Source organism: Mercenaria mercenaria, chromosome 5, assembly GCF_021730395.1.
Source record: "Mercenaria mercenaria strain notata chromosome 5, MADL_Memer_1, whole genome shotgun sequence".
Lineage (NCBI taxonomy): Eukaryota > Metazoa > Mollusca > Bivalvia > Venerida > Veneridae > Mercenaria > Mercenaria mercenaria.
The window spans coordinates 29,330,347-29,357,186 of record NC_069365.1 but is presented as its reverse complement, the minus strand read 5'-3'; the positions used below and the strand labels follow the sequence as shown (position 1 = coordinate 29,357,186).

The window sequence follows — 26,840 nt, the reverse complement described above, 5'->3', positions numbered from 1 at the left end:
CTAAGGTTAAGATGAAAGTATAGAATCTCGTGAAAACATAGACAGCATTAACTAAGCAACTTGATAGCAGATTCGTTTTAATTGATACATTTATAAGAAGATCCTATTGAATCATAAAACGCAACTAAGCAAAATGATAGCAGACTCGGTTTCACTGGATCTGCTCATGAGAGGTAACGACATGTGTAAAACCCTACGCCTCCTAGCACTGTTTAAGGAAAACCACTGAAAGGATTTCATGATCCCTAAGGACCAGAATTAATAACAGCACTGACTTTGGGTACGGGTTAATCTTTATGACTTTTTAAAACTATTTTTTTCAGTATTGTATGGCGGACGTTTGCAAAATATTACAGTGGTAAAATAATAATGAAACGCATCTGTACATGTATTAAGAAATGGGACAATTTACCTACCACATGCTACACTGTGCAGTGAAAATTGTCTTGGATATCAGACATGAGATATTGGACATTTGTTTGTTAGATGTATTGTATCAAATAACAAGTTCGTCTCGTTCAATATTGGAGAACAATTACAACAGAACATCTGTTTCTCACTGACGTATTTCTATTAACTTCCTAGTTAGTCATCAGAGTACGTTGACCGATATACTCATATATATATTATTTTATGAAGTGGCTCACGTGTTTTCATAAAAGGTGTATGTTGGGTATAGATGAATGGCTTGCCGTTATCTGACAGCGGTATGTATTTAAGTTGTGGAAATTGATAACTAGTTAATAAGTTATTTGTTTTTCAGTGTTACATTGGGATTCATTTTTATATGGTATTAGAGATTTTCGTTGTATGTAATATGTTATAGAACGTCAGAATTGATGAGTAGATACACTGAAACGCTTCGAAAATGTATACTTCATGAGATTCTGGAATATTTCAAATACATTGCTTGACTACATAATAATTGTAGAACCATTACGTATAATTTCTAACGCTTGACTGCGTGAAAATGAATTGGATGCTTTAGCGGGAAAAAATATGTTTGTAGATCTACTGAATTTTATGCAATATGTGAGGTGAACATAACAAAAATGTGTTCTCTTTAGAAAAAAAACAACACAATTTATTTAAATATATAGATATTTTGATGAAGCCTTTTTAAATCCAAGCATATGCTGAATGATATTACAAAAGCATTACAAATTTCAAAGTACTTCATTTAAAACGGTTGATTTTGTACACATTCTATGGGTGAATACCGTATAACATGTTGTGTTTTTTTTTCTGTAAATGTTTTAATGTTCCTGTAATTCTAGCCTCATTCTCAAAACGGATTACAAGACAAAGTATCAGAGGTTTTTTTTTATCAAAATTGATATGCACACTGTATCGATCTTAACACCGTTAACTAGGCATCAAAACTATAAGAAATATTTCGGCTATTAGACTGTTGACCTGCTCTGCGTATCAGCTGGAATCAATAAAAATAATAGATCTAATAATTACAGAATGATAATGGTCACCGATTTGAATAAAATGCTTTAACCATCATTAATTTTAGAACAGGGCTTAAGTAGGTATTACCCTCTGCCATTGCAAATGCATGGCGTTAAGTTACTTTAAAGACGGATATCAAACTCCTATGCATTAACAGCCCGATCAAAGACATACATGATCTAATATGAACAACGTCACTGAACATAGAACTAGGTTCAGATTAATAAACCAAAATCAGAGACATTTCACTTTGTTAGTTAAATTTTTCAATACAAGAGAAACGTGTACAAATAATTTGAATGCACGATTGCATAAAGTCGAATAGACAGCTCAGTAAAGTACTGAAACAAGGGCAATGCTTCCGTTTGCTTTTTCAAATATTGTACATTCAGAGCAAAAGTAAATATCTACCGGAATATTCCAAACACATGGTAATTAAATGTAAATAACACGTAGCCTTATCTTGTTTCAGTCGTTTGATGATGAGAGACAGCTGGTTCGAACATCAGTTGGCTGGGACTACCAGATGAGTACGGAAGGTCAACCGGACTATGGAGCCTTTATGTACCAGATCAGGGAAGCCAACAAGGAATCTGAAAATATTATCGACTTTGGTTGTAAAACATCAAATATCATTTGTAACACATGTAAGTATATTTTCTATTTACCCAATTCTAAAGATAAATAAGAAAATGTATCTGGTATATTGGGCCAGATCGTTTTACACAATCCGGGATAAGTTAGTCATCTGAACGGCAAGAAACAGAACATATCGTCGCTTTTTAAGTATCCGAAAGCTCCGGCGTACGCCGGTCTCGTGAGCTGCAAGTAAAACAAATACATTTCTAATTTATTATCTTCGATTCTATCCTGCTGGCGAAATGTTTCGTGTGATATATGTTTTTACCTTTGCTTATACTGATCACAAATTTTAAAATGTTTGCTCGAATACATATCGCAAAAATATACCATTTGCTGATAAGTTTATTTATTTGGAGCGGCACACATCAGCATAGTACGCGTGATAGACCCGGGAAGTGCTGGGAAACCAAACGAAGAAAGAAGAAGCTTACACTATATAAAACGCAAATCACAATGTTAAAATTTTGTGGGATGGAATACCATAAAAGCCTTCGCTGTCAGACTTCCACAAAATCATTTTCCCGTTATCTAAGAACTTAAAGATTTTTTTTTGTAAAACTCAAGAATTAACATATTGTTGAGTTCAGGTATTTATAAATCCTGAGCAGATTTATGCTCATTTCACAAATTTAATTGTATGTTTTAAATCACATTATTCTCGAAAATACACTGTTTGTGTTATGTCCTATTTGTTGCTGAGGAACATACGAAACTACATATATTTACGTTAGATTATGAACGTATGTCTTTGGGCTTCTCCGCAGTTCGGATAATCCGTTATAAATATCAAACACCTGAAAGAAATAAAAATGTTCAACCTGCATGTACAATCAAGCTCCCCATCTTATTGCAAATGCAAAACTTTTGCTGTTCATATACAGGGCATGTTGCTCAGTCTGGTAATTTTAATATTGTTAAAATACATGTATTCGCAAGCATTCTTTAAAAGAATTAAATTTAAGAACTCATTCAAATAACTATCATAATGATTGTTGTGGTCACACTGTGGAATCCGTTAAATGTTTTCTGTTAGATAGTGCCATCATCAGAATGCTGATCTCAATGCATTAACGACTTGGAAACAACAGTTTTAATAGTGTAGGTTCTCTTTAAACTTTATTAAACAAATGAGCAGCTTCTTCCCCCTAAATGAAGGACATCTCAAAACGGATATCCAAAAAATTTATATGAGGTATGTTTTAGTTCCAGCCGAGGGCGGCCGACTGTATCGTTATCACTCTTAACCATAGACATATTCGTCTTTATCGAATATTTAAAAAGAGGTAGCGGAATAATGCCCTACTAGCAAGAGCTTGAGGAAAAATCTATTATTATAATACAAGAATATTGAATTTGAATAAAGTCGTTTTACACTACTAAAATATGTTTTACCATGACAGTTCCGACAACGGTCTGTTGTCTTCCTCAGATGTAGCACACTACGACGATCGGCTATCTTCGGCCTTGTTCGTAAAAATTTTGAATGAATTCCATGACCCAAAGGGACAAAACTATATATCCATTGTTATTCAAGTTACTTTGAAAATAAGACGACTCAGTTTATATAATTATTTATTGTTTGTCAACCATTTAAAGGGACCGGCCTGCAGTTCGTTGGACAACCAGAAAGAAAATAAATGCTATACTTCTTAAGAAGGCTTTAAAACTTAATTACTGACAGACTATATGTTACAGAAACACATGAGGATTTGCTGTTTTTACTACCTTTTCCGATGAAAATCGAAAAGCGTTTGTAACGTTTTTACTTCAGGTAAACTGTCTCGATTATAAATATCTATATCAGCTTTTTTTCTTGATTTGGATTTTTTTAAATATATTAGAAACAAAAACTCATATTCTAATGTTCATGATATGACCAAACTTCAATTTGAAAGAAAGATTATTTTAGCCAAATCTTTAATATAATTATACGACATGTGTTAATTCAAACATGCATGTTAATGTCACTTTTTGCTAGTTCCGGAATAAAGAAGATATTTTAAATAGGTACAAGTATATTGAATTGAAAAATATGAACAAAGAATGTGTGATGGACATAACCAGAACAATGAAAACTGAGAAAGAAGTCGTTACTTGGGTAAATATGTTGTTAACCTACTACTCAACACACATTTTGTTTCGCATTATAATTATGTACAAAAAACAGAACAGAGCAATATATTATTTAGGATTTGAGTATAACTACTCATCCAGACAACATTATATACAATATATAGTTAAGATACTTGAAAGATGTATATCACATGCATATCATTAATGGTTTTACTATTATAACAGATTAAAACATTAAATCAATAAAGTATTATAATGGAGAGTGATTATGTTAACAAATGTTTAATTGATATTTTGTTACAATAAATAAAACCTGCTAAATAATATAGCACCTTACTGTTATGTGATGACAACAACTAGGTGAATTTATACATATTTGGCCTCTCATAATAAGAACTGTGTATTTATCTTTTTCTCTCACCTCTATATCTTTGGCATATTAAAATGAAATAACATTTATCTTTAAGCCTCTCTTTAACAAATTCCACACAGTCTATCATGACGGTCTATTCTTTGCTGTCAGTTCTTACCACTTTCAACACGCAGCTTTCGTACACATAATACGAAACCTGGTAAATGATTGTCTGTATAATTTATTGCTAATAATATCAAGATAGTGTTCGTATTTATAAACAAGCTTGAAAGTGTTATTAACAATAAGAACTTTTTTTTCTCAAGTCACTTTCCCAAACCTGTGTAAACATCAATTAATCCTTGTTTAAACTTCAGCACAAACTTCGAGGGGTAAGTGCCAGAACCTGCTATGTGCGTTTTTTGAAATTTTAAAGGAGAGCGTTTTTTTCTCTTTTCTTTTTAATAGTAGGAGTTTTTGAGGTATCAAAACTATGGTTTTATTTACTTTATTATTATTTAATACATGATATATGTATTTTGTTTATATCTTTAGTAATTTAGGTCAAATTTAAAAAAAAAAATGTTTTGGCACAACTAAAAGTCCATTTATTTACAAATATTTGAATAACTAAAACATTCCATTGAAAGATATCTGGTTTTGGCATGGACAATTCTATTAAAACTTTCGAAACAGTACTGAGTCAGAACATGCTATAAATTGATAGCTGGTGAAGATGTTGCATGTCATAGTTTTTGTAAGTGTCGAAAACATTCTATAAAGTAATAGAATCTTCTAGCATATGCAAAGTTGACATAAATGTAAGTTTTTTGGCATACAAATATATTCTATAAAAACATAGATTCTTATGGCATGATGCATTCTTTGTCTTAGCTTAAGTCTTTTCAAGTCACAAATGGCCTATATGTATATATCTCTATTTAGCTCTTCTTAGACTGTCTTATCATGTATTAAGAAACATCTACAACGTTTTAGTTAATGTGCTTTATGTATTTCATAATACATTAATGTAATGTAATATAAACACTGCATTAATAGAGATATAAAGTTTGATACACATGTTTATGACTGTAATCTATGTAACTATCATCATTGTCACACACTTGGGAACCACATTGTCAGTCGCATTCAAAATGTAGATGTAAATTTATCTGATCTAACGTGTTAAGTTACTATCGGAATCATTGCTTGAATCTTGAACTGCATTTGGTTCTGGTAAACAATCTCTGGTACTGATTTTGCTGTTAATTAAAGCCTTATATTCAGGAATATTACCACTTTTGCATAGTTTCAAGAGATGCTTTTTCTTTGCGGCAGAAATAAGTAGCTTTGAATGATACTTCATTGGCAGAGATATAGAGAATCTGTCATTGGTCTTCGGTTAAGATCAGAAAATCCCAACCCGAGGGTTGGGATTTCCGATCTTCACCGAACACCAATGATGGATTCTATTTCTCACTTACCACAACAGAAACAATAAAAACAAGCATGAAAATATGAAACTATTTAAAACGCGGGAAATTGACGTCCGTAAGCAGAAGTGACGTCGTGATATTTCAGTGACGCACAATAACAAAGTTCCGCTTTAGTTTTATCGTTTGTAGCGTAACGGTACGTTCTTATCATAAAGTAATGAATTTTGAATCGAGAAATACACTATAAGGAACGGAGAGAAAAGATAAAGGTACCTGATTTTTAATTATTTTACATAAATAATATATATATTCAGTGCAAGAAGTAGTCCGTCACAGGAGTGCGGGATAACCCATGTGAGATAAGATTTTCCAGTATTTCTAAAAATAGAGATTTTTCTGTCCGATAAGTGAGAAATAACAGTATTTGCTTGTTGTCTTCTGGAGGGAAACATTTTCAGATTTTCAAATTTATCATTAAAATCAAATTTGAAAAGCATACATCTGGTTCCTACTTAGTATATCTAAACAATTTTGACCAGAGAACCTTGGTTCCTGTTTCTGTACCTTTATACCTTCATATTGTTACTCCGATAGTGTTTAAAGTCTATTAGGTCAGTGTACCTTATACCGTTTGAAATCTCATCTGGCAATCTCAATAACTCTATTTCAGTTTGACGGTACAAATATCCTTGTACTGAACTACATGGTCTATTTCTGGTGGAAATGACTGGTGATATAACTACCTCTGATGCTCTTCTTTTTTGCATCAACCTCAGACCAGGCAAAGCATGCTAAATGTTTGTAAAATGTATGGTAGAGTTTATGGATGTAGTACATCAGGCTCACCAAATATGGAACATTTAACACTGACTGGAGATCAAAACATGCTACATGACTATTACATTGAGATTAACATTTCTGTTTATCGTTAGCTTTCAGTTCTCTTGATCACTTCTTTCTTTGCTTAGGTTTGTCAAAAGCATTATTTTGTTCATATGTCATAATTCCTTCTTGCTGCGCTTTGTAATACTGATTACATATGTTGCACTGGTCCTTCTTAGGTACAACAATAATCTGTATCCTTCCAATAAAACTAGTTTTGTTTTAATTTTTTCACTCCTCCAGATACATTTTTGGCAGTGTGAGATGCAAATCAAGGAACTGTCTCCTTTTTTCTTCTAGTACATAATGTGAACCTCGGTGGGAAAGATTTAGTATGCTTTTTCACTGCATCTTCTCTACTTTGAGAAATTTTGTTATGAGAGTGTGTTTTCCAGTCTTTAATCACTTCCTGTAAAATGTCCGTCCGTTTTGTTCTTCAACGTATGATCAATATAGCTATGCCTTATCTATTGACGTTGTCTTTAAAAAAAACGTCTTACAGACTGAATACTTTTTATCTTTAATTTCGAAAGAAATTCTTCTTGATACCTGTTTCTGTTTTGGATTTGGCTTAGATATGTTTAGTGTCTGTCTCTCCTACACCTGTACAAACATTTTTCTGTCTATCATAACTTGTCAATGACCAAACTTTTAAAGCATGTGGCCAGATAAAAATAATAGTGGGAAGAAAAGTGACTGATGACTGTTTACTTTTTCCGCAAATTTGAGCTGAAGCTGGATGGATGGATGACTGTTTCCAATTCGTCTGACTTCCGTTACCTCAGGTAAAGTTTTAGACCCTGCCGTCTACATGGAGCTAGGAAAATCGATACATGCACATATTTATTTTACACAATAGTCACTCGTACACAGGAATCCTTAGTTCTATACACATCATAAATAACCAGTTGAAATATACATGCATATGCCTGTAAAGTGCATATGTCTATTTTATTTAAAAAACGTACCCGGGCCAAATGCGAAACTGTCCCCTGCCACTTAAACGCAGCTTTTTGTTTGATTGAATATAGGTACCTCTGGATAATATTTTAACATTCGACTCGCCGATTCATTAAGTTTACACTATATCGCGCGAGGATTTGTAAAGACTTTAAATTCGTCAAAGATAACACTTGGCTATAAATGCCTATTTAGTAGTCTACTATTTTCGCCTGAGAATCGTTTGGACAAAATATTTTCCGTTGTAAAATATTTGTAGTACTACTTTTCAAAAAATCATATATGCAATACAAGCTATTTACTTTAAGTTAGCATTACTAAGATATTGAAAATACGTGTCTACTGTATACGGAAAACGTTTTATCGGTCTTTTCTATTTGAAAATTACACTGCTGACGTATTGTGTTAATAAATAAAAATGGCTATATTTCATAACATATAGTGTACCTTGCAAGTAGATAGTTACTTGACAATCAGCTTTGCTACACATTGTGAATTATAATATCTGTTTCTTTCCATATAGCCAAACTAGTCTGTTATATCCATTATCGGTTATATCTGTTTCTTCTTAAATAAAAATACGATATAACCACTGTCTCGTATTTTGAAGACTCACACAATTATATATATATGTACAAGGGAAAATCTGATACATATTTTTCCTATTCGTCAATAAAAATCGCTGTATTCACAATTATGTCTTGAATGCTTAAGTACCTGATTGCAGATGAAGAATATAACAGAAAACTTTAAAGCGCTAAACATTTTTGTTGGGATATTTTTTTTCTATTTTTGCGCGGCGCTTAGATTATCCAAGCCTGCTAAAATTTTCGAGTCATATATAACATCAAAGACCAAGATACTATGATAATAACTAATATCGTATTTCATAAACGAAAGAAACTTACTTATTTGATGAATAGATATGTTCTGTAATTTAAGTAATATTTGTATTGTTCTAAATAGAAAAACATATGGCACACGGTCACTGTTATGTAATATTACAAAAACATTTCATACATTCTCATTCATTAAAACAAGGAAGTAAAAAACTACTTCTTGCCGCTGAAAATCAATCAGCATTTATCCCAGTAATGGTGAAACAATATATGTAGCAAGATTCTGTTCTTCCTGATTTAAATGTGCCAAGAAATCTAAAATCTTCTCTGTTTCTGCCAGTATTGTATTTCATAATCACTAAATTTATCAAACTTCCTTTAAAATATTTGAAAAAAAAAAAATTAATTGCCATGGCAAACTTACCATGGTAAAATTTTGCCATGGCAGAATCTTGCCATGGCAGAAACTTGCCATGGCAAAATTGCCATGGCAAAAACTGGCCATGGCAATTTTGCCATGGCAGAATCTTGCCATGGCAAAATTGCCATGGCCAGTTTTTGCCATGGCAAAATAAAAAAAACTGAGTTATCGATATGAAACAACATATTTCTACCAATACATTCGTTTGGAAATAGTTAAAATCACTTTTTAAGAAAAATGAAAAAAAATTGCCATGGCAATTTTGCCATGGCAAAATCATGAATTTTCTTGCAATGGCAAAAGACCGATTTGCCATGGCAAATGTAATTTTCTCGTACTGATTAACAAAAACCTAGTTATGATATTATATCAAAACATACTAACTTTAAAATAGGTGGGTTAATGTAACAATTTAAGGCAATTTTCATTTTTATAAAGCGCGTATAAATATGGGCTGAATTTGCCAAATACCGGCGTGGCAAAAAGAAACCGGCGGCTATTTTTAAAGAATTGTTGCCTTTCTTCTCTTGTTACTTTTGTGTCACATTTTTGTCTGCAGTTGCTACAGCCTACTAGCTCAACCAACTAGCAGTGTTGGGCTTTCCATCTGCTGATTTATACTCTGCACCTGACAGCCTGTAACTTTTTTCACATTTATTCCATATTTTTGGCGTTGCTTTTCCTTTTCTAGTATGGAACACCTCAGGCATTATAAAAACTGCTTTTTTCTTGATGTAGCTCTTTTCAGTGGTGTTTATTTATCACTGATTTGTTGCTTCTGTTAGTCAGAATGTCATCTTATAACGGCGAGGCAAAGTAAATTTGAGAGTCTTGATTTTCAAGGTATCCTTCAAAGTGTTCCAAAATTCCATGAAAAGATGTATAGACTTTACACTTATTTTTATCTGCAATGGCAAGTGAATCACTTTTGGTTGGTTTCATTGTGCTGACTGGCTCTTCAACATTATTTGTGTAGAATATAACATTGCGCTTTGAGTAATTAGCCAGTACTAATGGGAAAAGGTCTGCCACTGACACGTAATCAAGCCACAATTGATTCTTCATCATTCGGACGATGACAGTTGAACACAAAGGCAATTTACTCTTCCATTCTTTCTTCAAGAGTGTCGTAAATGTGAGGGATATTTGCCAGTTTGTTTCCAACTAGCTTAAAAAAGCAGTTACAGTAAGGTTTGATTTTTTCTCTTACAAGATCATTTGCTGACAGTAGTAAGTCTACTTCACTTTAAATAACTTCCACTCTTTTTTTCTAAAACATTTAAACAAGATGAATGTTTAACATTCCAGTGCAAAATACAATATCTGCCATACATTCTAAACTTGTTAGTCCATTTTCGTCACCTAATTATTGAAAAAACAGTGACAGTTGACACTACCAAATAAACCTATCGTGAAATGTCTGCTTCTTGACATGAAAATGACATACACTCATACTACAGGGTCTTCAACCAGAATCTTCTATCATAACATAGCGCAATATGGCTGTTGCACTACTGTATAACATCAGTAAGATTTAGGTCCTATCTTTATATGACTTTTTCTGGCTCAGTTGGGTTAATGCATTATATGTAGAAAACTGCTCTGCTAAAACGTGCTATCTTTACATATCATGTTTTGGATTTTTGAAACTCTCCCCCTCCCCCTCAAGCCTTAAAATGCAGTCTGCCAAAAGCAGCTATTAGTATATAGATTGTTTGGGTTCATTTCAAATAAGATAAACTTACTTTGATAACATGCTATGTAATGAAAACTGTTTTTGGCATAAATTATTGATAGGGATTCTGCAATGGCTGGTTTGATCCCAATTAAATAACTTATGAAAGAAATATGATATAATGACGCAGACTCTACCAGAAAATGCAAAAAAGTGAAAAACGTAAAATATGGTACATAGCACCTTCTGGCACTTACCCCTCGAAATATAGTTGCATTTATATCCATTTGCGCTTCCCATATGTAAATTCTTAAAGTTACTTTTCTCTCCACCTATTTATGAATTGATGCAAGATCCGGATATAAACTATGCATCTTTCTATAGGTTTCCGAGTGTGGTAGTAGGGTTTTTCTGGATTTTCAATATATCTTAAATGATGTCAGTGGTATGGCCAAATCTGTACTTTTAAGTTTTTAAATGTCAGTAAAAATACAAAATGTGTGCATGGAAATATTAAAAATAATTAACCTGAAACATTTGAAAATAATTATCTTTTGATCTTACATTTAAATTTATCACGAACGAAACTTGAATGAAACACTACATCTTTAAATTACATACTGATCAATATTAGCTTCAAAAGACAGTACAAGCTGTTTTCATGCAATTATATCTCAATAACCACCATTTACGGTATGTAATTGCACAGTACCTAAACATTCATGTTAAGCTACAGTACATCTCGAAAATGGTAACCACATACAACCTTAAAACTCTATTAAACTTATATATGATTCCTAGAAAAGAAGCACTACGATTGTTTTGAAGCTAGTTGGCTATACGACTTGCGTGCAAGTATCATCTATAAAAACATTGACACGCAAACAAATACCCCTTAAATAGCAAGTATTTGGTCATAAAAGTAATAAAATCTTATTGAAGTACTACGGAGAACATAATAATCATAACACTTACGCACACCAAACTCTCCATCTAGCACCTAGATACTGTCTATATTCTGACTGGAGAGCAATATAAAAGCCATCAGTAGTCATATATTTGAGCAGTACCATGAGAAAACCAACACAGTGCGTTTGCGACCAGGATGGCTCCAGACCAGCCTGGGCATCCTCGCAGTCTGGTCAGGATCCATGCTGTTCGCTAACGGTTTCTCTAATTGCATTAGGCTTTGAAAGCGAACAACGTGGATCCTGACCAGACTGCACGGATGCACAGGCTGGTCTGGATCCATACTGGTCGCAAAAGCACTATGTTGGTTTTCTAATGGCGTGGCTCATTTGTTACAGGATTCAATGAGTTCTACAACATCATAAATCCCTTCAATTCTATATGTCGGTATAGTATAAAAGGAAGCAAAATGTCAGTAATTAACCTGAGGTGTTTTGGAGGTTTAATTTTTGTTTTAAGGTACAGCAAACAATGGACTATTAATAATTAGATGTTTTTGAAAACTCGTGTTGACAAGTTCAAAAGGTTGAACGTCTGAAGTCCAGGAACTGAAACTTCATTAGAAATCTTAATCAATGACATAATCTGGTTCACGAATACTTTAACACGCATCAATGTAATTACTTAAATCAGGGATGCTTATATGGTACTTATATGGTACTTGTGAAGGAAAAGCATTTTATTGGAAATTAAGTTACCATGTTGCCACTAACAAAATTAAGAATAAAAATTGCATAAAAACACTGAACTGACATTTAATTTTAACAATTCACGATTTTTGCCTATCTTGAAAATCTGTTAATCATGTTTCTGTTGAAAGTTAGTAGAGTTGTCTTCCATGCTCCAAAGCCCTTCGGAGGAAATCTGCTGAATACGTTCAATCCACGCTGGAAATTACCTCGACCTCTGAACGATTGTTGACCTCCGCGTTGTACTGGGTGGCTCGAAGTTTCTTGTGTAACTGCCAACCTAAGCGTTTCAATAGATTCAATGTTACTTCCAGATGTACTTTTTCTGGGTTTATTTATGCGAGACGTTGAAATGCCATTTAACTGTTAACTAACATAGCAGCATACTCGTCCTGTAAATATTTAGTCTTAATGTGAAAAAATCCGAACAACTGCTCTAAAGTCTATTGTGTAATTGTGTGACCAGGTTCGATGGTTGACAGTAACTTTGTTGTTATCTCAATGTACCCAATACACTTCGTCAAAACGTTCAATGTTAGATGGTCAGATCTTCTGATGTGCGATCAAAGTTTTTAAGTTGTATTCGCACATGTTTCCAAAGAAATATTCTTTTTCATTACTATCTTAAAAGTTCTCTCCCGGGTGCTGCAAGTCAAGAACGATAAGTTGATGTCACTTTGTGACGTCATGATACAAGACTGTACAATTTATTTGTCGTATGACTACTGTCGTTTTTCTTTCCTTTTTCTTTCTTTTACCAGAAATCAGTATTCAAAGTCTTGGAAGTATTAAAATAACATCAGCTTATCACCTTCTGTTTGTTTAAATATAAAAGTTTGTTTTCCAAATAGGTTTATATTGATTCCGCTGAAGAAATTGATACGTCAAATTGAATTTAACCAATTTACATGTTCATGAAAACTCATGAAAATAAAATAATCACTAGACATTTGAGAGACAAGAAAATAGTTTTATTGGATGATTAATTCTTCTGATTATTTTCAAGTGCATAACATCCATGTTACGCGGTAACGTTATTTCCTGTTTATTCCTCTTTTATGATACAGTGACGCTTTTTAACATTATTTCAGTTTGTAAAATGCACCCTGGTAATGCGTGCAAGAACGAATTGTATTACAAAAAAATGTATAAATGCAGACATTCTAAGTGAAGTAACTGTTTGAGCAATAACAATTGTGATTGACAAATGGCTTTTTATCAGACAGTTCTTGGAGTATTTTATGCGTCTGTTCTTCTTTAAATGAAAATATAATTTCTTCCCAGACAAGATTATTAAACTTGATGAAATGCAAACATTAGGCAGACATTCTGATAACATTTAAAACAATATACAAGTCCAGTTAATAACACGAACCAACAAACAGTTCAGTATCTGCAAAGACTGATATTGAACCATAGAGTCCATTTCGTAAAAATGTTTTGATTTTTTTTTATATATTTCTCGATTCAAAAGCAATCGGGATGCCAATGCTGACACCAACTACGATAATAGCTGTATGTCTAACAATTCATCGAATTGTCTAGATAAAAATATATCATAAAATGAAAATCATGTCACTTGTCTCACAATAAAGTCAGTTGTTAGTTTCAACGGCTTATTACATTTAAACGCTTTAAATTGTCGGTGCTGATGTTTTAGCAGCCGTGATCTTGACAAACGATAAATCAATGGTAAAAACATCTTCAGCTCCGTTAACTCTTCATAGCGATTATGTATATTCCCTACCGGTGTGTCACTGAAGTGGACGTAACGTTTTAACCCGTATGTCTGCTAGTCCGCCATTCCGTCAGTCATCAGTGTATCCTGTGATAACTTTAAAAGTACAATATACGCAGCATTTGGACATAGAATATTTCATAGAAACAATGTGTTATGACATACATGCATGATATTTAATATGTTGTAGCTACATCAAAATGCGCTATCATGTAGTTAAAATAACTCATTCGATAAATTTCAAGGTACAAAATGTTTTGTTTTATTAAACCTGGTACATATATCAAGGCAATGTTGAAAACTTGCATACTATTTTATTGTGTCCGTTCGTTCCTTCGTTTGTTCTTCCGCTTGTGTGCCCGTGAGTCCGTCAAGAAAGGTAGATTCTGCCATATATGATGTTTCCACGAAACCTGGTACATAAACCGAAGGCACTAACATAAGTTAGTAGTTCGAAATTTATTTTGTGTTATTATCTAGAAGTTTTTGAATTATGAAAGTCGAAATGTTTGGTTACTGACTCGAAATTTTGAGCCTCTTTCTCATACTAAAATATCGAGTTGCAATACTAAATGACTCAAAACGTTGACTGTCCTGTATCAAAACTCCGAATTAGTATCTCAATTTCTACTCAATTTATAAAACTCTTACGGCATTCATGCTCTTCCGTAAATGTGTCATTACTCTTTAAATTAATTGAAGATATCTGTTTCTGTTTTGATGCTTATTTCAGTTGAAATGCAAATCATGCAACGCATTTTAATTTCATCGTTTGCGCGAAAACGGAAATCACGTCCATATCCAGCAACGGTACATAGACGTTCGACATAAAATTCCATTTCATTTTATATCTTGTAGCTTTATATACAAAGTTTTCGACTAGTAGTAACATTATTTGAATTGAGAAATATAATATATTATGAAAAGTTCTTCTACAACTTCCATCCCTGTTTAAAAATAGAAAATGATACATAATATATAAGGAAATTGGGAATTTGCTATCATTCTTGATTGTATTTCTTAGATCTTTGTTTTTAGCCCACCATCATCAGACGGTGGGCTATTCAAATCACTGCGTCCGTGGTCCGTCGAACCTTCCGTCCTTCCGTTAACAATTTCTCGTTATCGCATCTCCTCAGAAACTACTGGGGAGGGAGGGGGTTGGGGTTTGACCAAACTTTGTCAGAATGATATATTAGAACCCTAGTTGTGTCCCCCTGAAAATCAGACTTTTTCAACAATTTTTGAGTGAGTTATGGCCCTTTGTTTATTTTTATAATTTACATAGTTTTATATAGGGAAAAACTTTGAAAATCTTCTTGTCCGAAACCACCGGCATCATCTAGTGGTCCTCTCTCAAGATTGTTCAAATTATTTCCCTAGGGTCAAATATGGTCCCGCCCCGGGGGTCAAATGGTTTATATAGACTTATATAGGGAAAAACTTTGAAAATCTTCTTGTCCAAAACTACAGAGCCTAGGGCTTTGATATTTTGTACATGACATCATCTAGTAGTCCTGTATTAAGATTGTTCAAATTATTTCCGTAGGGTCAAATTTGGCCCCGCCCCGGGGGTCAAATGGTTTATATAGACTTTTGTAGGGAAAAAACGTTGAAAATCTTCTTGTCCAAAACAACAAAGCCTAGGGCTTTGATATTTGTAATGTAGCATCATCTAGTGGTTCTCTACCGGGTCCGTTCAAATCATCCCCCTAGGGTCAAATATGGCCCCGCCCCGGGGGTCACATGGTTTATATAGACTTATATAGGGAAAACACTTTGAAAATCTTCTTGTCTTACATCACAGGGCCTAGGGCTTTGATATTTTGTATGTAGCATCATCTAGTAGTCCTCTACCTATATTGTTCAAAATTTCCCCCTAGGGTCAAATATGGCCCCGCCCAGGCCCGGGTCACATGGTTTATATAGACTTGTATAGGAAAAAGTTTAACAATCTTCTTGTCTCAAACTGGAAGGCCCAGGCTTTTGATATTTGGTATGTTGCATTGCCTAGTGGTCCTCTACCAATATTATTCAAATTATGCCTCTTAGTTGAAAAGAGGCCCCCAGGGAGTCCCAAGTTTTACATAGACTTATATAGGAAAAAAAATCTTCTTGTCTGAATGTTCAAGGTATTGCCTAAGATTCCGAAATGAAATTTGACTTTGATTTTGAACTAGTGACTTTCTTTCACATTTCTCAAGCTACGTCCTTCAAATTTGGACCACATGCATAGTTGTGTGCCCAAATGAACTTTTACCTTGAGATTGACTTAGTGACCTACATTCACATTTATGTAGCTACAGCCTTCCAATTTGGACCACATGCATAGGTTTGTGTACCAAAATAACTTTGACCTTGACATTGCCCTAGTGACCTACTTTCACATTTTTGAAGGTACAGGCTTCACATTTGGACAACATGCATAGTTTTGTGTTCCGACGTGAAATTTGGCCTTGATTTTGACCTAGTGACCTACTTTCACATTTCTCAAACTACAGCCTTCAAATTTGGACCACATGCATAGTTTTGTGTACCGAAATGAACTTTGGCCTTGAGATTGGCCTAGTGACCTACTTTCTCATTTCTCAATCTACAGGCTCCAAATTTGGACCACATGCATAGGTTTGTGTACCGAAATAAACTTTGACCTTGACATTGACCTAGTGACCTACTTTCACATTTTTGAAGGTACAGGCTTCAGATTTGGACCACATGCATAGTTTTATGTTCCAACATGAAATTTGACAGTGGTTTTGACCTAGTGACCTACTTTAACATTTCTCAAGCTACAGCTTTCAAATTTGGACCACATGCATGGACCACATGCACCGTTTTGTGTACCGAAATGAACTTTGACCTTGATTTTGAGCTGTAGTCTGTCTTGAAATTTGGAACATTAAAAAATGGCTCAATGGTGGGCGCCAAGATCACTCTGTGATCTCTTGTTATTTTAAAGCTGAGAAATTTTCACTTTTCAAATGTGTCCTGGTTAATCGTAAAGGTTTATGTGAATTTCATACTAGAAATGGGACCCAACCTGCTTCGATTTTGTAGCACTTTATGCTTGTATGCAAACATTTATTAATTCATTTTATGTGTCATCAAAAAATATGTGAAGTACAAGACCAAGAGTCAATCAGAACTGTCAAAGATGTCACGACTGCGCATATAATTGTGTATTACGTTTCCATCATTAGAAGTCCCTTATCCATTTGCTGTTATTTGCTTACGGTATATTATAATAAATGTGTTCTGATTCATCGTAATTGCAGTGTATATAAAAAATCAGTTAATCAGAGGAGGAAAATGATATGTATTTGTGCATTCATCATTTTCTGGAAAAGTATCTTTTGATAAAGCTGTAAGATAACATGGATACTATTCTCATTAAAAACAGGTGATATGTTTGCCACTGTTCTTTTATTATTACTTTTTTGTTTGTTTTTGGTTTTAACGCCGCACCGACATGATTAGTGGTCATATGGCAACTTTCCAGCTTTGATGGTAGAGGAAGTCCCTAGGTACCCCTCCGTGCCTTATTTCATCACGGGTGGGTACTTGGGTAAAACCACCGACCTTCCGTATGCCAGCTGGATGGCGTTTGCCACTGTGAAACTGTGGATAGTTTATTATCTTCACCAGTATGAGTTATGTTATGTTGGCACTTGTTATATATATAATAGGTTATGTCATGAAGATATGTGCCGACTAAATACCTACATCTACTCTTCTCTGCGTTACTACATCTTATAATAATCTTTATTTTCAAGCTATGGACATCTAATGTTATAAAAGATGCTATATTGAGACATGCTGTTTGATTAAAGAAGCGGTATTAAGATAAAGTACAAATGGTGTATTTGGACTTTTAACATAGTTTCATGTTGACAGAATTGCACTAATTATCAGGGAAGAAGTTTATTTGACTTCCAACAGATGTGTCATTTTCAGAGGTGAAAATTAGAGTTAAAAGCAAACACGTAACTGTCCTTAGGTCTCAACAACGTGCAATTAGTCTTTCAGTAATGGTATCTTATCAGGAAAATCAGCAGGTCTGTGACAACATATCTGATTGTATAAAATGTCATTATTGTCTGAAAAGTGGTGATAATTTTCACTTTTATTTATTTCAGTATTTGTCACAGTCTTTGTTGGACTCTCGATGGCTGTTCCGGTTGCCATGGTTTCAGTAGGTATGAAATTAATGTTGTAAGCATTTTTTTAAGATTTGTAGAGTAGAGATCTTATCACTTTTCAATGTCTCTAGTAGCACTTGCTGGTACATTTTAAAAATGAAAAAATACCAACTCAGTAATTTTTTGGCATGAAGGTACAACATTGGTATGTATAAAGTCTTTTTCATTTACGATAAATCTCTAATATTTCAATATAAAATCCGTTCAGAGACATATACACATAGTGATAAAGTCTAAAAGAAGATCGTAGCACAGAGTGTTTCCAAGTTCCAAGAAAAGTAATAGAAGATACAGTTTGAGTCAGTCATTAAGAGTACATCACTCCCTCACCCTATAGCACCGGCTTGATCGGAATTCTATTATACTTAATATGTACTTAACGGAATCAATGATGGGAGAGACTTTGTTATTTGAACGTGACTACCCGTTCATGAAAGGTTATGATATGTGCAGCACCACCAACTCTCCTCTCCCTCCCCCACCACCTTACTTGTAGTGAAATATTTTCCATATATATATATAAATATAACTAAAGGGAATGCATGAATGCAACCTTTTTCTGAAATAAAATTCGTTTTTAGTTGTTCGCTTTCAAGTGGTATCTGTATGCGTGAATACCCTTTAACCCCAATTTATAATTGCAAAGTGTTTCATATGCAATTGACTATTGTTAATAGTACAGCTACTTACATACTCTTGTGTGTGTGTATGGGGGGGGGGGGTGTTTTTGTTGTTGTTGTTTTTTTTGTTTTTTTTTTGTTTTTTTTGTTTTGCATAAAATTTACTTATGTTTTAAACTTTACTTTAGAAAATCGTGCTTAGTGTATTTTATGCAGTCATGCATGTCCGTTAGCCACAAAAAGCTGCAGTAAATAAAGTTATAAAATAGAACTAAACAATAGGCATGTATCTCACTCACGATAAGTCAATATGGCCACTGACTGCATTGAACACGTTAGGTTACTATAATATTAGAAATTGTTAAAGCCACAAATGAAGTGTGTAAAGGTAATTGTTAGAAAATTAGGTACTTCTTTCATTAAATACAGATGTCAATTTAGACCAAAAACATGGTTGATCCCCAGTTATTGACTCTCAAACTATTATCAAAATATTTTGTAACTTTTGTTTTTGTCGACCAGTAAATTTAACTTTTTTATTTCAAAGGTTGTTCATTTATTTGATATTGACATATATTCAACTATAGATAGACCGCATGTGATCACAGGATTAGCCGTTTAATTGATACACATAAAGGCACATCATGCACCCCCTTAATTTTGTTAATAGAAAATCCTTAATAAAAGGTACACGACCTTTGTGGGGAAGGTCAGTTTTGAAGTTAACATCAGACTGAATAATTTGAAATTAGTTTATCCAGATTTAAAATGAATTAATTCATTTCACATACGCGCAATGATTGTTAAAATTATCGACATAATTATGTATTTGACAACATTTTGTGTGTATTGGAGAGAATATAAATCTTATTCCGGACCTTTATAACTAACTTTACGCGATTCAACTGATACGAAATACCTGTTGTAGCATACATGTGCCGTTTAAGTTTGGTTGAAGAAGCAATAAATGTAGATTTTTTTCATATCTTACAGGAGTAAAATATTTAGAAGATTGTCCAAAAGAACCTCGGATTCCTATATATCTGTTGGTGGGTGGTTGCTTTGGAATGATCAAACTGCTGTCTACACTATGGAGAAACATACAGACTCGCCGCTATCAAGATATTGAAGTTGTATTTGATGACCACGACTCAGACGGGGCGTTTGCCAACACTACATACCGGACAATGGATACCATACTATTCTTGTTTCTCATTGGCTGGCAAATTGCGGGCACGTATTGGACGTTACATATATGGACGCCTCATTTTGAACAATTGCTTCATGAGCCGAGTAACTGGTGTGACAAGACTGTGTACATGTTCACTGTGTACCAGCTCTCTGGTTCATATGGCGTTATGGTTGTGTTTATACTGGTGCTTTTTATGCTCATGTGCTGCCAAAGATGCTGTTATAGATAAAATATAACGCCCAAATGCCTAATTTCATATGGTACTTTTACGGAAATAAATATATTTTGATGGTTTAAGGGACCATTCGTTTGATGTGATGCTATAAAAGTTTGCATTCAATATGAATCAAATATTTATAGGTTTAGGCTCCCGCTTTCTGTACGTCTGTATTCCCTCTAGTGAGTTTTAACTCACATGAATGCACAAAATTATATTTGATGGTAGATAGTACTATAAATCTGAAAGCTTTATAATTTAAAGCTCTTCCATGAGATAACTCGTTTTTGTCAATAGATAAAATTGAGAAAAGCATTTGGTTGTGGAAAGACTATGAACACTTTGTTTCTTGTCTATCTGTATGGTATATTTTTGCAATCGACGTTTAGATCGAATTGCTAAATTCCAAATATTGAAACGTTATATATATATTTGGGAACTTTCAGAAACTGATTTTAGATTTATACAACATAGAAATATCAGCTGAATCTTTCTGAGAAACATTGTGGTTGCAATTAATCAACTAAGTGTCTAATCATGAAAACAAATCTAAATTTAAGGCCATACAATTGCGAATTTAATTCTAATAAAAGCTTTTTGATTTAGTATTTTGCATTCCAATGAAATGGGTTCTCACTATGGGTATTGCATGTAGCTTTTTTTTCCAATTAAAGTTTGAAACCATATATCTCCAGATTCATACGAAACATTATGAATTTTGTTTGTATACTGCTATGTGTTAGAAATCATTTTTTATATTTCAAAAAGATACCAATTAATTTTACAATTTCTCGAATAGTAAAGTTTTTACAGCGTTAGCCCCGCAGTAAAAGCTATGCTGTACATCATTCTCATAAATATTAACACAAATAATAGTTATTTATTACACTGAGTTATATCAATGTTTCTATTTAGAGAAATTGACATGTGCATTGGGAGATATTCCTCCTTAACTTTTAAAACCTCTAAAAGAGTGCTTGGCTCTTCGAGACTTGTACCTGATATTCATGCTGTATAGAGAATAAACTGAACGTCAAAATCAGGTAACACTTAATGCCATAGTTACACACCTATTTATAAGTCGTTTGGAAAATGTTATTCGGACAGTACCGCTGAAGACATTTGTACTCATCTCTGTTTTGCACTAGAAAGAAATCAGTTACTTACAGATAATATGTTAAATATTGTACGAAATCTTGGAATTCATTTTAAGTGAAAATGAAATAATGATGAAAAATCTAGTAACGTGGTATACATTGTAACCACAAACATTTGAGAGTGTTTCTCTTCAATCAAGAGTGGACGATGTGACCTATTATGTGTCCAAGCAACGTTTAGGAAGAAGGCAAGCTGTAATCAATTCTTTTTCACAAGTCTTGGTAGTGAATTTTGACATAATGATTATTTCAGTATACAACGATTGTACCGAGTGTACATATTTTTCATAATGGAAGTAAATAAAAACACAAATTGGTACACAGTTAGTAAACTTGTGTTCATCATTGATGTTACGGTTGTACATAAAGAAATGCTAATAAATCTAGTGAATCTAGTCCAGGAATCAGAAACCAATACCTTTGCAAGTTTTGCTACTTATTTAACGTATGATTTATTGTACATGTTTGTGTTTCTTTAAAACTCTCATGTTTCTTAAGAGTATTTACCTGTATTTCACTTTTCAATAACCACAAAAAGGTGCTATAGTGTCGTCATATGCTATTACATTTAATATTCATTACGACATGATTTCGGACATCTGAATTTTCTTCAAATGCTAGAGATCTCTTAAAATCATGTTTCACATTTTTGTTTAAGTTTGTAAAGATATTTCAAGAAATCGATTATCATACGGCCTGTTCATTTCTCTCTGCCTCATAACTATATTTCCATTTAATTTATGACGCACGCTTATTGTATAAAGGAGATACATTTTCATACGTAGAGTCACGTAATATATATTATTTACGATATTGCAGATTGCGTCCCTAATGTGTGGAGAGACTCTCATTGTTTCCAGCAATGAGAGCTTCTCTGTAATGTAATCACAAATGGGTTTCCTGACAATTATTTTAGCAACACTGAATCTAATATGTTTCATTCTTCATGTCGTACGAAGTTTTGATCATTCCGTATTTGCCTTTTGTTTCAAAGAAATGTAACGCAATTTCTTAAAATTAATATTAAACCAAATGTGATCAGTGAGCTAATGAGATTAACATTGCGATAAGTTGCTTTTTGCCTCGCGCGTTGTTCTCTTATTAGCAAATTCTTTTTCATTTTTAACTCGCCACATCAAAACGTGCTCAATTTGGGCGATTGCGATAACTCACCGTTTGTCGGTTTATCCGCCCGTTGTCCGTTATCATTTACTTCGAATATCATTTTCTCTGATCCCATTGGGTGAAGATTGATAAAAGTCCGCATCAAACGCTTTTAAAACGATTGCGCTTTGTTCCATATAGGGGCCGCCAGAGTATATACAAATTACATCTCCTTCGTATTTGTTAGTCAGAGTTGGAAATTATTTCAAAGAAATAGTTCATTGTGACTCCTGCCAAGAATGTTCGTATTGTTTTAATTCTTCGAAAAACATAGCAGTCAGAGGATGTCGTCATTTCTACCAGTATGTATATAGTGCATACTTTAAAAATCCTTTTGCCAGAAACTGCCAGTCTGATTTCAAAATATTTTGGGTACCCAAACTTTTCTGATTCGTACCAGAGGACATGTGTACCATTCCCTATATACATATAGTGAGAACTTTGCAAATCTTCGCTAGAACCTTCTGAAATAGTTTAACACAGAGGTGTCCTGGAACAACCTTTACGAAGTTTGTTCAAATATTCTGATTCGTCGAAAACATGATATCCATAACTGACAATAGATGAAATATTCTAATGACATGTCCTCTTAAGCTGTTGGTTTGATTAAAATCAACAAAAAAGTTCTTTGTGTAATTTACCAAGACTGTAGAAATTAATTTGATTTGTTAAAGCATGGTCTGTATTTGCGTGGTACATTCTTCCTATACTTGGGAAAGTAAAAATATTTTCGTCAATAGCAGCTTGTCTGTTTTTGATAAAAATTCACAAGATTGTTTTGAGGTACATTTCTACAAAACTTGTTCAGAACATGGTTGGCGGTTTCTCATAAGAAACAGTTGGCTCGATTAAGTTTCACACATATGTTCTTTTTTGGCGACCCTATACAATGTATTTTTAATTTGAAAAGATTTAAGCATAGCCGCCATTGGGCATGGTCTCTTTCCTTAAATGTATAGAGTAATAGTAAAAATTAAAAAATCTGGCAACTGCCTGTCTGATTTTGAAATAATTTTACATAAACGTTTCTATTCCACGGTTATCCCAACTATTCTGATTTGTCAAATCGATTACCACTAGAGCTTAGGAAGTTAAACAACGTGTCTTTTGAAATAGAAATAATGTACTTCATTGAATATCTACCATTCAAATGTGTTGTTATTGATCTTTTGTGTCCGAAACATGGCCACAAGAGCTAAAACAGACAAATCTGCAAACACCATCTCCTAAATAATTTCAAAGAAATGTTTTGGCTGATTAACTTAAACTGTTAAAAAGTCATCTTGATTTGTGAAAAAATAAAACGACTGCCAGGGGCCTAGATTTTCCTATGTGGCTCTGAGGAAAACATTTAAAAATCTTTTCCTTGGAATCTTCGGGCGAGTAACTGGGCAGAAATATTTCTTGTTATACCTGTCTGCGCTTGTAAAAGACCGATGAGCGATATAGGGCCACCACTATCCTCTTTTGTTGTGACTACATTTACTTGTTTCAGTGCAAAATCGAGCTATTTGAATATGTGAATTTACAATAATAGATATATTATTATTTTACAAGAAATAACGATAAAATGATTTGGAGAGTTTCAGGAGTCATATCTAAAACTCGCTATAGTACAAAATAGAATAAACTAGAACAAAATAAAAGTTTGTGTACCTTATTTTATCGATTTAAACATCATACCATATCAATTTATAATTTTTTATATTTTATAGATGTTGCTTTTTAACATATTGATATTGTTATGTATAGCTGGAGTCATGTCCCTTTAAACTGTTGCTACCGAGTATGTCCATACCGACATTGTATACATGTATAATTCCAATAACTATTAATTCACGACACTTCATTTGTTTAGCGGAGAAGTTCATACATCGATGAAGCCCTTATTTTTCGTTTTTTTTTTTTTTTTGTATTCGTGCGCGTATTTGTTGCGTCATTACCTAAACCGATAGCAGTACTATTCAAAAAGCGGCGATAACGTGTAACACACATTTTCATAGTTAGATAATTTCCTATCATGGTCATCGGTTCAATTCAAATTAGATAACAAACTGTCTTTAAATTTTTGATACGAGAGCAAAATCTTTAAATTGTGAAAAATCGGTGGGAGTTCATCTTATAGATTAATAACTTGTTGTTTTATGCTCATGTACAAACTCTCTTTGAAGCACACATTTAAAATGCTTGTGCGCGATTTGGGCGGGTTTACAGATACATGACACCAGAAAAAAGAGTTTAATCCTGTAACACATTTCTGTTTGTATTTTGTCTTACTTAGTTGTCAAATGTGCAACGATTCTTTGTAAAATTATTATCAATTTATTACCTATATGTGAACCTATTGTATACCCTGAGGGATTCTTTGATGATGAAATAAAGTAACGAAATAATTCACACTATATTGCTTTTATTTGTTGTAAGTTTGGTTGCATTCTAATTTCAAGTCCTTCAGCAGTAATGAAAATTACGTGTATAAACTTCAAGCAATCATAGATATAAATTGTACAAAACAGGCCTAAATATTCATGGAAACGATAGATAACTTTGGGATTTTCAGAAAGTATTTTTATTAACTTTCAATAGCTAATCGCTATAAGTCCTATTTTAATGTTTCCAGTATATAAATTCCTTACTATAGAGACATGTGCACATTTCTTCAGTACAGGCTTTTAAAACATCAAATATCAAAAGATTGAAGACGTTTGTTTTTTTTGAAAGAGTCATATAAGCACTGAATGGTAACTATAACGGTAGCCGCGTGTTTGGGTCTGTTCAATATGTTGAATCTGTTCAATATGGCCACTCAAAATGAAAATAAATGGAACATAATGTAAGTTTTTAAAGACATTTTGTTCAAATGTTCAGCGAGGTCAGGTCTAGTTTTATACACATCAACGCTCACCGCATACGTAATATTTGCGTTAGCACTTGTCCAAAGAAACATCCCCGTTGAATGATACCTGTTTATGTTTGTCAGAAATATATCAAGTGATAAGTTGAGTATTCAGTGGTTGCTATACAGAGCTAACAGACGCCATGTTTACCTTTTCACATATCCATGTGTTATACAAGTCTTATAAGTCGCCCCGACTTCATCTCAGTGTTGTTATATTTTCTGGTCCTTCGGGATCATTGAGATCTGAGGACAGTCTGACTAAAGAACTTGATCTTCTAAACGAGGATCTGAGAATGACCCATTCACATTCATCTTTCTGTATATTTGGATTTCCGAAACTGGAGATGTACTTTAGTCAGATTGGATTTGAGGAATAAATACTGCTTAAGCCGGTGCTAGGGGGCGTGGGCAGTGTTGCATTTTCCATTACTGCTCATGAACAGACTCGATCAAACCGGGTCTGCAATTTTCACTGTTTGCCTTGTTCTCGGTGCTTCCGGGGGATCTACTTTTCAGATTTTATACTACCTTGTTGTGGATTTGCTAATGACAGTTCCAATGTAATGTCCAGCTGTTTTTCATTATCTAATATTAATAAATTTTATCTATGCATTTTTGTGTGTAGACATACATGCATACACTGCTGAAAGGTTTGCAGTTTGAAGGGACTGCGTTTATAGAACGTGAGTTTTCCAATTAGATATTTCCCTTTTGTGTTCATTTCTCAAGCATAGCATTGAGACTTTCACGTCAAAAACACGATTCGGAGAGGAGCAATGACCAAGAAAAGAAATGATAGATACCATTCGTCATAAATGGAATTCAAACGCTCCAGTCTAGTACTTTACTGTATAATGTGGTGCAAGAATAAATGATATTGTTAATTATGCACGGAGGCTGGTGAAACAAACATACATACATACATACTACAGCTTAACAAAAAATTGTTATGTTGAAGAGACGGCATAGCTTTGTGACAAAGCCAAAATCAGTATTATGAAGCCTGTTCATTGCATGTTAGATCTGTAAACAAACAGGTGTGTGAAGTTTCAATCCATTCCAGCTAGTGGCTACTCAGGTACCTGCGTACATACAAAAACGTTACAAAAATGCCAAATCGAAAAAGGGTCAGAACATTTTAAAAAGAAAGCAAAACAGAATTATGGAGCATGTGCAAGTCAATAATTGTGTTTCGTTTCAATACAAAATATTATCAAATAGGCACGCTAAAACCAACGAACGGATGTGTGCATTAGCC

At 33.6% G+C, this 26,840-nt stretch overlaps 1 protein-coding gene across 1 annotated transcript; it reads left to right on the top strand.

The window, feature by feature from the left end:
• The first annotated feature begins 540 nt into the window (after positions 1-540).
• On the top strand, positions 541-25,078 carry LOC123556738 (transmembrane protein 272-like). Its single transcript, XM_045347677.2, has 4 exons — positions 541-707; positions 1,931-2,105; positions 18,271-18,330; positions 19,947-25,078. The coding sequence occupies exons 1-4, from the start codon at positions 684-686 to the stop codon at positions 20,372-20,374; spliced, it is 687 nt and encodes a 228-aa protein (XP_045203612.2). The 5' UTR covers positions 541-683; the 3' UTR covers positions 20,375-25,078.
• The last annotated feature ends 1,762 nt before the right edge of the window (positions 25,079-26,840 follow it).

Bases quoted from the DNA above. Each gene is read 5' to 3' on its own strand.
- LOC123556738 (XM_045347677.2), top strand. From the start codon at position 684: ATGGCTTGCCGTTATCTGACAGCG. The intron at 708-1,930 runs GTATGTATTTAA...ATCTTGTTTCAG, and splicing joins CTTGCCGTTATCTGACAGCG to TCGTTTGATGATGAGAGACA. The intron at 18,331-19,946 runs GTATGAAATTAA...CATATCTTACAG, and splicing joins GGTTGCCATGGTTTCAGTAG to GAGTAAAATATTTAGAAGAT.